The 12250-nt window shown below is 43.7% G+C and overlaps 1 protein-coding gene across 1 annotated transcript in view; it reads left to right on the forward strand.

The window, feature by feature from the left end:
• The window catches only part of SDCCAG8 (SHH signaling and ciliogenesis regulator SDCCAG8), a 182453-nt gene that overhangs the window by 113604 nt on the left and 56599 nt on the right, over positions 1-12250 (forward strand). Inside the window, exons 15-16 of the mRNA XM_037069536.1 lie at positions 634-742; positions 8473-8604. Of these exons, the coding sequence (XP_036925431.1) occupies positions 634-742; positions 8473-8604 (241 nt within the window). The remainder of the gene's footprint in view (positions 1-633; positions 743-8472; positions 8605-12250) is intronic.

The raw sequence follows: 12250 nt of genomic DNA on the forward strand, positions 1-12250 counted from the left end.
AGCAGCTTAGCAATAGTGATGTTAGGATCTCTGAGCAAGATAAGAGTGTGTGACTGTGAGAACCAGCCTGACAGCACTTCTGTTTACGTTGCACAAAAACACCACCCTGTCACGCAGTTCAGATCTTCCCTGAAGCTCATACCATTGACAATGAGATCAGACTACGTGTTTCACCTTTGTCTTAGACAAGGATGTGCCAGACGGGGGGGTGATGAGATAGGTGAGCAAACGTGAAGCATGAATTATAGTATAGGAGAGTTCCTTAACATCTTAGTGTTTGATTATCCAATGATAATAAGTTTTGACACTGTATAGTAAAACTGTCAAAATAAAATACAATAGCTTGCTTATGACAAGATATTATAAGCATGTATGATTCTGCCATGGTATTGGATGATCTGTTAACATGTAAAAACATTACACCATGCTGGTATGATCGAAAATGTCTCTGGTGAGTAAATATTCTAAAAATAAATGTCTCACAAGATTCAGAGTCTTCCCAGGTGACTAGGGACTTTGACCGTGACCTAGTAGCTAGCACGAAATGTGCGTTTACTACTCTGCATATGGAAGCCCTGCAGAGTTGCAACCATAAACATCTTATGTTGGTGGGGTGTTTCTTGTTACTTCCAGAGAATGAACAGTACTCACTGCTCACCTCCCAGAACACGTTTTTGACAAAGTTGAAGGAGGAATGCTGCATGTTAGCCAAGAAGCTGGAACAGATCTCCCAGAAAAGCAGGTGGGTGGTGCTACACAGTACTTTCAGAGGCCTGTTTGTTTAAATCCTGGAAAATTTTTTCCCTTAAAAGACAGCATTTCCACTCTTCTATAGTCAAACGTCACAATGAGATACAGTAGTTCCCCCTTATCCGTGGTTCACTTTTTGCCGTGTAACAGTTCATTGTGGTCAACCATGGTCTGAACAATTTAAATGGAGAATTCCAGAAATAAATCACTCATCGGATTTAAATCGTGTGCGGGTCCGAGTTGTGTGGTGAAATCCGGAGGAGCCCCACTCTGTCCCACCTGGGGCGGGAGTCATTTCTTTGTCCAGCCCTGTCTGAACTGTATGTGACCCCACCCATTAGGCACTAAGTAGGCGTCTCTGTTATCACATCAGCTGTCAAGGTCCCTCAGTGCATGTGTCCGAGGCTCCCTATTTTACTTAATGATGGCCCCGAGGTGCAGACTCAGCGGTGCTGGCGATGCGATTTCACCAGAGAGGAGCTGCGATCTCGGCCCTTGGGAGAAAATGTTAGATGAACAGGACTGGACAGAATCCTTTGACTGAGCTGTAACAGGGCACATTCACCCAATTAGCTAGATCGCAAACGTCACACCGCACAGTAGCCTGATGAAAAATAACCTGTGCAGTTTGACTTTGGTATTTTTCTGAAGCTCACTTAGATCGACACAGAGCAAGCCCTTTGGCGCACAAGCACACCTAGTGACTTTGGTGTCTCATTCAGAAAGCATTTCCAGGTGGGTCCCAGACTCTGCTCCCTCCGAGCCCTACCGGGGCTTTCTCCATCAGTAAGCCAGAGCCAATCGAATCTCCATCTCTGAATCTTTCGGGGAGTCAGAAGGCTTTTGAATCCAGTTCTTGCTGCTCACGAGAATGCAGAGGCTCCCATAAGCACTGAGAACATGCCTGATATTTGCTCCTTTGTAGCAATACTAATTAAGTGTTTTGTTTGGGTACAAAAATTGCTCAGGGTACCACAATACCAGATATTTTCAGGAATTCTGGCAAGGAAACCCACATTTTGTCTTGAAAGAGACTCATAAAATATCAACAGTAGCTATTCCTAACCAGAAATATTCGATCTGTCTCACATGCATTCAAACAAACTGGATTATGTAATCTAAGAAAAAGTTATGTTGATCTGGGGTTTACAACATTACATTATTTTAAGGTTGCTTTGTGATAGATTATTGATTCATTCTCTTGCTAAGGAGGCATAGTTTAGGAAATTGAAGTGGATAAAACAGAAAGGGGTACTGTGTGCTTGGTGTATATTATTTAATTCTCACAGCGGCTGGATGCAGGAATTATATTCTTTTTTTACAGATGAGGAAACCAGTCCTCAGAGGGTTTAGGGGCCGGTAAGTGGGAGAGCTGGGGTCCTAACTTAGGTATTTCTGGCTCCAAAGTCTCTGATCTTGCTTACAATAAGTGCACTATTTTTAATCTACTACTAAAGAAAATCCAGGCCAAAGTAGTTATGATGGGGAAGTTTGGGGCGGAGGGTTACTCTTTAGATTCCCATGGAGAAGTGGGCACACTTGACAGGTGGGGGTTAACCTGTGAGCCTGGGTTTACCTGTACCCTGTCCCAACACACCCCCTTCATCCTGTTCTATATCTGTTAACGTACCCTGTGCTGGTCCAGTGAACTTGAACCTCAACACCTCTCCTCTTGCTTCTGATTCCTCTAGCTCCTGACCACTATTTTGTAAATTGAATGTGTTCTTTTTTATTGACACACAGATGGCACTCAATATACATTTGTTGCAAACAGGAATGAATAAATAAATGAATGAATGAACGAACAAATGAACAAATGAATTGAATGAATGAAACAGTGTGGTGCTACCCTGGTACCCTGATCTGACTCTGGTTCCAGCCTGTTTCTCTGTTCGTGACATGGCCAAGTGCAGTAAAAACCACTTTGGAATTCAGGAAGAACTAGGTTTGAACCCTACCCTGCCGCTTAGCTTTGTTAACCTTGGGTACACTGCCTCACCCTCCAGAGCTCAGCTTGTCATCATTCAGCACATCTCTGAAACCATGTTCAGGGTCATTGTGGGAGTCGGACATTTAGGGACACAGCTGTAAGGCACCTAGGACACAGTGCAGGGCGCAGAAGTAGACGCTAGCTGCTCGAGTTGTCACTGGTGTCATTGTTGTAAGGGTCTTGGCTGGCAATTTGGACGTCATTTCATCTAGCTATTATTGTTTGTGCCAGGGTGTGAGGGCCATTTCCTGAGAGACACGCCGGACATAGCACAATGCAAACCTGTACATCAAAGGCAAAGCAGGATCGGGAAAGTGTGGGTCTGGGTGTGACTCAGGTCTTACACCAGCCAACGCCGTGTTCTCTAAATCCGAAGAATTGAACAGGCATCTCCTGTACCTTCACAAGATAATCTAAAACGAGGGGCTGGCAAGTAGTAACCCCTCAATGAATTGTTGCTTGTTATTGTTAAAACTTGAAAGGGCTTCTAAACTTCATAAAGTTGGGTCTCATGAGAAAACAATACGCAGGGTAAATTGTGATTTCAGGGTTTTGTTTACTTGTTTACTGTTAAATTTCTTGATCCAGCCTCATTCTCACCCCACCCCCTTGCCCAGCTCTACATAGACTATGAAATTTTCAAAATTCATGCAACATTTAACATTGCATTTTAATTCTGTTTTCTGCTTTGAACCCACCTATAAAACTTGAAGGGCTCAGTATGTTTCTTTTTAAACACAAGTTATAAACGTATTAAGCCCTCGAGAAGCCGAGCAGGACTAACCCCCTCTACGTGCCTTCCCAGGCTCTGGGGGAATGCAATTTCCCCTGTATTCTGAGGCGTGGAAAGCTTGCATTTTTTGAGCTTTCTAAAGAACTGTCATAATGAAAGCTCAGTCTCCAAAATAATTATTTAACCCACATGGTCTTTTAATCCAGATTTACTTCTGAGTATTACAGTGAAATTTCCCCTGCAAGTAGGTGTATTTATTTTGTATTTATCAACAGTTAAAAGCAAGTTTTTATTGCTCCCCTTGCCTCACTAGTGACATTTCTCTAAGAGTTTCACGTTATTCAAAACCCCATACTAAACTGATGGATGCATACCGTTCAGAATTCCCTCCCCCCCTTTTTTAAACTCACAGATCTAGGCATTTGACTAGAGCCATGCAGAGTGATTAGGAAAGCTGGCAGAGTGCACTCACAGCTCCTGTATACCCCAACTGCACCCCAGCCTCACAGCAGGGTGCACAGAAATGGTCCCCTCGTGCGTGTGTGCGCGTCGTGTCTGTTGTACGTGCTGTCTCCTCAAGTCGACCCTGTAGCAGTGCCTGTCGCTTCGTTCTCTGGAACCCCTCCACTGGGATGAGCACAGTACTTCCCACACTCTGCGCCTCGCACACCGCTTGTGCGCTGTCCATAACCCCAAGGGTCTGTGAATGGCACGACCCGTTTTGCAACTAAAAATGAGCTGCCGATCCTGTGCATTTTATATAGCGCATGTTTGACCATCAGGCAAGAGAGTTAATTTCATCTTACTTTCCACTGGCACCAGGCAGGCATTCTGGTTGATTTCCTCTGTAGCTCACATAAACTTTAGCTCCCCTTTCATCTTTATTGCGCAGGGCCCTGAGAGTTTACAACAGTTTATAGGAGTGGTTTTGAACTTGGTACGTGGAGGTATTAAATACCTTTGGTGCTACTGTGATTTTTTTTTTAAAATCAAAGTGAAGGAAGCATCCCCGCTCCCCAGGCACTGAGATGAATCCGCGGTGCCATGTTTGCAGGGCATTTTGCAGCGTGATATAAAACGGGCCTGAGAGGGGCTCCGAAGGGCCTGGGGCTGGCTGGGAGCGGGCCTCTGCCAGCTGCGGAGTGGAGATCAGTCACGTGCTGCATCTCGGCCTCTCAGCACTTGCGCGTTGAAAAGACCAGGCCCTAGAGTGCAGAACCCCGGGCAGCGCAGTTTCACGTCTCTGCTTTCTCTTCCGTCATTGTCGCTTTCCGGGTTGCTAGGCTGGTGGATGGAAGTCTCACCCTGCCCATTGTGCATTGGTGATTTGCGTTTTGTAATTAAGAGGAACAATGGGAGTCCACTGGGTCTCTTTATATATAATGGTTGGTTTAATTTGTTTCACTTCTATCTTGTTAATTGTAAATTGATCATTAAGATTTGAATCCTAATCTGTCACCAGGGTTGTGGGTATTGAGGCTAGAGCAATGATCCCGGTTCTAATCACTGATGATGAGAAACAAATTTTATAATTTTGGTACATATTGCAGTTCATATATTTTAACACTGGATTTTATGGTGTTATAAATATTGTTAAATGACTTTTAGTGTAGTTTTACTGTGTGGACTATAATGTATAAATTATATTGCTGGTTTGGCAACCGTAGGTATCCAACTGTGTGAGTTTAATTGAAGTAAAGAACACACGCCTGGCTGAACTAGTTTTTTTCCCCTTGCATGTTTAGATGTAAGGTTGGAATGCTACAAAAATTATATTATGCAAGGGGAGACTGATATCGGCCTCTGATAATGGTTAGCAAAAGTCAAATGAGAATCTAATAGAATAAAAAATTAAGGGGTCATGTTTTCTCTTAAAAAGCAATTATCACTGCAATCCTAATGACAACAGTAAAATATTATTATATTCCATGCCAATGCAATTACACAATGTAACTGGTGTATAAAAATGCAGGGAAAAGTTCACGTCTCTGTAAAGCCAGAAAGTACCTAAATTTTCTGTGGAAATGAATTACAGACGATTATCTTTTTCTATGACTAGGATAATCATGCTGCAGATGTAATCTCAAACTCGCACGGAAACTTGTGAGTTTATTCTGTCAACTTTGCAAATGACTAGTGCATGAAACATATCGTGGGCTCTCCGCAGAGAAAAGAATGACGTCCATGAACATGTATCAAATTTTCATTGTACATTGGAAGTTGGTGGGCAAATTATCATTATAAAAAGAAGAAAGCCCCAAAATATGCAAAGCAGAAATAACACCGTGGCAATAAAATACCTGATACTTACGTACCTCACAAATAACGCTATACCTCTGTGATTCTGTGATAAAGCATTTTCAGTATAAGGCATTTGGATGTAAATACAAAGAAGAATGAAGGAAAAATTTCCTTTGACATTACCATCCAACTAACTACTGTTAACTACTGACATGTTTCCTTTCAATTATTTTCTGTGTGCATGTAAACACATATGTAGCATGCACGTATATTGTGAGTGAGATGATACCATAAATACAGGTTTGCATTCTGTTTTTTTCACTTAATTTTTCCAGGGAACATTTTTCTATATCACTAAATACTTCAGAAATATAATTTTACTTGAGTCCTTTGTATTCATACATTTAACATGTTTTCCATTTTTAACTGTTGTGAATAAAATAACAGTAACTTTGTACATAAATCTGAATTTTTGATGATTCCCTTAGTGGAGGAGCCTTAAAGGGGGTGGCTGGCCCTAAGATATGAACCCGTTTAATGTGTATGACCTACGTTCTGGTCGCTATATGCACTCAACCGGATACTGCATTGCCGAGCAATCCTGTTTCACAAAACAGTCCTACAGGGAACACTATGGTGTTTGGGGGAAAAGTTTTATGTTTTTGTATTATAAGATCTATGTTTCCCTCATGGTTTTTCTTTTAAAAAGTGACTTTTGTCCTGGGAAAGTACCTAAGAACAGATATTCTTCTGCATTTTTTCCTCCTTTGGCTTAACAGTATTTTTTTGTACTTTCAGAATATTACGTTACTGCATATTATGATAGGAGATACGAGTCTTGGTGGAATGCTCAATTAATGTCTCAGAAAACTGCCCCTAAATTCTTTTATATTGTATGAGATTTTTGAGAGGAGAAATGTAAGTCATTATTAATTGATTTAGACTATTTCAAATATAGTTAGATTTTTATTAGGCGGAGCAAATGCAGATTGAGTGTTTGATCTGAGCTTGAAAAGGAGATAAAACATGCCCTCGTGTATAATCTAGTAAGAAAGATGAGGCATGGCACGCAACTCCGAGGAATAAATTACAGGCTAATGAATGCAGGAACACTAGAGGTAGCTTCAGAAAATGCGCTGACATATTGAGAGCTGCGCAGTATTAATCAGGGCAGGCTTCCTTTGACGTGACCCTTGAACCAAGGTGAAAACAAAGCGAGGCCTGAGAGGGGCTAACAGTGAGCGAGATTCCTTCCTTCTCTGTGGGCAGCGAGCCCTTTGGGATGAACTCCCTAGGCAGCCCCAGAGTTTTTCTTGACCAGGAGGAACAAACAGGCTCTCCCTGCTAAGGGAGGAATCCTTTCTTTGGAGGGAGATAACTGTACATCAAGCGCCTTACTTGAACTTCAAGAAACAAGCCAACCATGAACTCATTCTAATATGCAAGAGTTTCCAAGTCTGCCTCCTGAGAGGTGAGGTCCCCAGCCCTCCATTTCCACCCAGCTCCCAGGACACTGATAGTCAGGGTGTGCATAGCAGGTGGGAACGTGGGGGCCCCTTCTCTTGAGAAACAGAATGGCCACAGTGGAAAGAATCACAAATACTGATGTTGGGGATCTCCCCTCGGAAAAGATGGCTTGCCGCTCACTCGCTCAACACTAAAGCCCACCTGTTTGGGGAAAATAAATGTACACGGATGCAAATGAAACCATAGCATACCTCTTGAACAGCTAGGAGCGATACTTAGGTAGTCATCATAGCATAAATACCAATACCAGTTTAACCACAAGCCAAAATGCTAATAATCACATGGGCCAGGTGGAGATGCGGGCATATAAAAGATTTTCATCTTCATCTACCACAATGAATCAGAAATTTCTTAACTGTTGGGGACGTGAGGTATCGATACCAGCAGATTAAGAAATACAAAGGTAAATTCCAGAAGAAATCACCTTAAAAATACTGAGAGCAGTTGTCACCGCTCAGTGGCATGGAGACACCGCTCAGGGGCAGAGGACGGCCCTCTTCCAATGTTATGCCTTGTGGGATGGTATGATTTTCATCACGTGCCATTCAATTAGCCATGGTAACTACACTGCAATGAAAAGAAACTATACTCTATCATAGAAACTGGGCCAGGGGTTGCTCCTTTTACAGCGTGTTGGCTGGCCCACGACAAGCACTCAGTGAATATTCGGTAAATGAATGGCAGTCTTTTTATTTATTTATTTGTTTTGTTTTGTTTTAAAGATTTTATTTATTTATTTATTTTTAGAGGGGAAGGAGAGAGGGAGAGAAACATCAATGTACGGTTGCCTTTTTGTGCATCCCCTGCTGGTAGTTAGCCTGCAAGGAACCGGTTTGCAACCCAGGCATATGCCCTGACTGGGAATCGAACCGCGATCGTCTGGTTCGAAGGCCCGCACTCAATCCACTGAGCTACACCAGCCAGGGCTTGAATGGCAGTCTTTTTAAAAAGGGGTTTCATCATGACCATTGCCGTCTTGTTCGTTGGAGAGGCCACCTCATGGAGAGTAAGTTGTCATACCTCCATCTGTCTACCACTTGCGTCCCTACAGTTGAGATCCCTCTACTAGCAATTTTGCAGTTTCTGAAATATTTTATTTTATGCAACATATTTTTACTTACAGATGTGTTTAAATATGGAGTTTAAGATCACAGTAAGTTGGTACAATGGAAGCATGCTCTCGTCGTGAGAACCTTTAACATCGCTTATTTCTGGATTTTCACTTCTCTAGATCTGAAAAAGCTCAGCTCAGTCAAGAGAAAAGGTACACGCGTGACAAACTGAAACGGCTCCAGCGGAGGAACGGCGAACTGGAGGAGCAGTGCATCCAGCACGGGCGACTGCATGAGATGATGAAGCAAAGGTAATTGAAGCTTTAATAACCCGCCAGTGCGCCAGGCACTGAACGTGTGCAGGTCACAGACAGCGAGAATTGCTGTGGGATAGATAGACTTTGTGACTGCTAGGCTACTCAATGCGCATGCTCAGAATTTCATACTTTTACGTATCTGTGCTTCCTCCACTCAGGTTGTTCTTGTAATATGCCAAGAGCAGAGCACCTTCCCTCTGTCCTAGCCTCTAAAGACAAAGAATTACATAGAATATAGAACACTAGAAAAGCCACCCACCATTAAGGTCTGTGTTGGTAATGTGATATGAAGGAATTTCAAAGCTTCCCTAGAACTCAGGTTTTATATGTTGTTTTTTTTTGTAAGATAAAACATGTTGTAGGCCTGAGAAGTTTACGGATCTGATCAGAGGTTGTACTGATAGTATCACTGGAGTCAGGATTCGACTCTAAACTCTCTGGTTCTTCCCAGTGGTGTTACTTGGAGCAAGTTACTTAAACTCTCTGAGCCTCAGTTTCGTCATCTATCTACTGGGGCTGATAATACCTACTTTGCAGTTTAGTGGAAAGATCGACTATAATATGTGTAAAGCAGATAGTTCTGAATAGCCATCACCAAACAGCATGAACAATAGGCTCTTCTCCTAGAGGAAGGAACTCAGGCTCAGAGAGATCAATGAATTTGCTCGAGGTGACATTAAGTGGTCAAGTTCAAATGTGAACCTTGACCTTTTGACTCCAAGTTTCTTTTCCTTTCTGTGCAGTATTTTTGGTTATGCACACGGCCCCTGAGTATTCCCTGTAAATGTGTCGTTTATAATTTCTATGTAGTGAGGGATTCCTGGGGAGTGGGGGGATCTATATTTGACGCCACACAGTGAAGAGGTTTCTACAGATCTGACCTCCACACTCGGCACCTGCAGACCTACCAATCGGAGTCACCCTCCCAGGGAGGGAGTCTCTTGGCCTCCAGCTCCCATCCCAGGTCCCCTCCCCACACACCCCATGCCTTCTCTGTTTCAAAACCAACTGTTGCTCTAGGGGAGGGGAAATGAAAGTGTTTACAGGCTCCTTTTATTGTTTCGTGTTTTAATTTAAAGCAAACATAGAGTCCTTGGGGTCGGGGGCCACGTACCGCTTTGATCACTTGCTCTGTTGCATCAAAAAAAGGAAGTCAGAGAACGGCGGAGCTCCTCAGTCACCAGGGTACTAAACTAAGGGTATATTTGTGCAGTAATAATCATTCATTGACTGGCTCATTAAAATGTTTGTTTGAACCCAGGCAGGCCAGGGGTCAGCCAACTTTCTGGAAAAGGCTGGAGAGTAAACTATTTTAGGCCTCGGGGTCCACATGTGGTCTGAGTCATGCAGTTATCTTTGCTTTGACTTTATCTTTGTTTTTTACAACCTTTTAAAGAGCAAAAATCATTCTTAGCTAGAGGGCCAGCAAAATGAGCAAGCGGGTTGATTTGCTCTTGGGCTATAATTTGCCCCTGTCCAATACCGCCTTTCTTACATCCGTAGATTGCCTCAGAGTTCATAAAACATACTCATGTGTATTGTCTTACCTTGAAACAAAACTGGGGAGCACCTGTGGTTGTCACTGCCATTTCCAGGTGAAGAACTAAGGCTCAGAAAGATAAAGTCGCCACCTGAAAGTCGGAGAGCAAATTAATTATTCATTCATTCAACAGATATGTATTGATTGCTACTATGCCTGTGTCAGGCTCTTCACCACATGCTGGCAATAAAACAGCAAAGTAAATACAGTTCCAGTCTAATAGGGAAGCTGGAAGAGCTTCCAACCCTACAGGGAGGAGGGATGTCGACAAAAGGAGTTTATAAATACCTCATTGACTGTAGTAACAGTCATTTCTAGGAAAGAGAAATCCACTTTGTGGTGCAAGCACATTTTCTAAGGGGATTGGTCCTGACCAGGGAAAGTTTCAATGAGAAAATAGCCCTCGAAACGAATCTGCCAGAGACTGGGTCGGGACTGCTGGTAGCAGGAGTAGCAGGAGTTGGCAGTCCGTGCCCGTTCCCATGGCCACGTTGTGCAGGAACGTGACCATGCGCATTCACTTCCGAGTCTGCGGCTGCTTCCACACCCCAAGGTCAGCACTGAGTGGTTGGGTCACAGACTGCAACCTGCTGGCCCATGAGCCTGAAATATTTGCTACCTGAAAAGTTTGACAGCTCCTGTCCTATAAAAACTATGAAAGTGAAGGTCTTGAGGTAGTCCTTCCAGGAAATTGAAGAAGCCGTGTTTATCTCGAAGAATAAGGGAAAGAATGGCATGGGATGAGGTTGGAGAGGCAGGCCAGGGCCAGACCTACAGGCGGGGCCTTGAATTTTTATTACAGACTTTTTACTACCCTATTACAAAAGGGAAGAAATGAAAACGTCTTTCAGAAAATAAAGGAGGAGGATGTGATCAAATTTGCATTTAAAAATATCACTGTGGCTTCGGAGTAGACAACCGGTTGAATCGGGGGCACAGCATTCACAGGCTGGGTAGGGAGCCAGCAGGGCGGTTGGTCAAGCGGTGGCCATGGCTCTGACTTGGGGGGCCATACTGTGAGGCAGGGACGAGTGAACAGACTGGTGCAATATTTAGGAAGTTTAATCTACAGGCCTTGCTGATTGATGGGCCGTGGTGAGTAGAGAAAGTGGGCATCTTGAGGACGACACCCATACTTCTGACATGAGCAGTGTCCCCACTTTCTGAGGTCTAGAAAACACTCAGAAGAAGTGAGTTTCTGGCTCAGATGGTCTGGGAGCAGGATGAGACGAAGGGCGAGGTTTCGGCCAGGTTCGAATGGATACCTTGAATGAGCAGGTGTGCGTAAGGCCCTGAACTTGGGAGAAACATCTGGGCTAGAGACAGAAATCTCCCTTAGTCTATGGGGGAAACCTTAGTAGTCTTCAAGGTTTCTACTTGAAACCTTGGGAGTAAATGAGGTTACTTAGAGAGAAAATCCAGAAGAAAGAAGGGCTTACTGAGTCCTCAGGAACACCACTGCTTTTAAAGGTAACGTAGAGGTCGGCCAAAGAGACTGGGGACAAGGAACCCGAGGACTGAGTGCAGACTGGAAGCGCGTGTTATTACTGTCACCACGCTGGCTAGGGATGGAAAGGCTTCTGGAAGGAGGAAGTGACCGACCAACCACGTACTGCCAGAGAGTTAACATGTCAGAAAAGTGGCCGTCAGGCTTAGCCAGTGAACACAACTGGTCATGCTAAGATATTTTTAGTAGAAGCTTAAGAGCAGAAACCATATTAAAGTGAGTGTGAGCTGACGAACTGAAACAGCAGATTTAAACTTCTTTTTCATGAGATTTGACTGTAGGGGAAAAGGGAAAGCAAGAGAGACAGGCCAGCCGGCTCGTGGTGGTGGGAGGATGTTTTGGGAGGGGCATTTTGGAACAGGACATTTTTTTTGTTAAGTCGGAGTAGATGGGAAAGTATGAGATTCTGATTGTCAAGAATATTAAAGATGTAAGGTCAGACAAGTGACCTTTTCCAGCCGCTGGTTTGGAGCTCCTGGTGTCCACAGGGGCAGCCCAGGAAATTCACGTCAAAGAGGTTGGTGCGATGGCGTTTTTTCCTAGTTATGTCTCAGACTGCGTGTCGTATACTTCCCCAGAATGCAGACCCGGGG

The sequence above is a fragment of the Sturnira hondurensis genome, unplaced genomic scaffold (assembly GCF_014824575.4).
Source record: "Sturnira hondurensis isolate 20B ecotype Veracruz unplaced genomic scaffold, ASM1482457v3 Scaffold0018525, whole genome shotgun sequence".
Classification (NCBI taxonomy): domain Eukaryota; kingdom Metazoa; phylum Chordata; class Mammalia; order Chiroptera; family Phyllostomidae; genus Sturnira; species Sturnira hondurensis.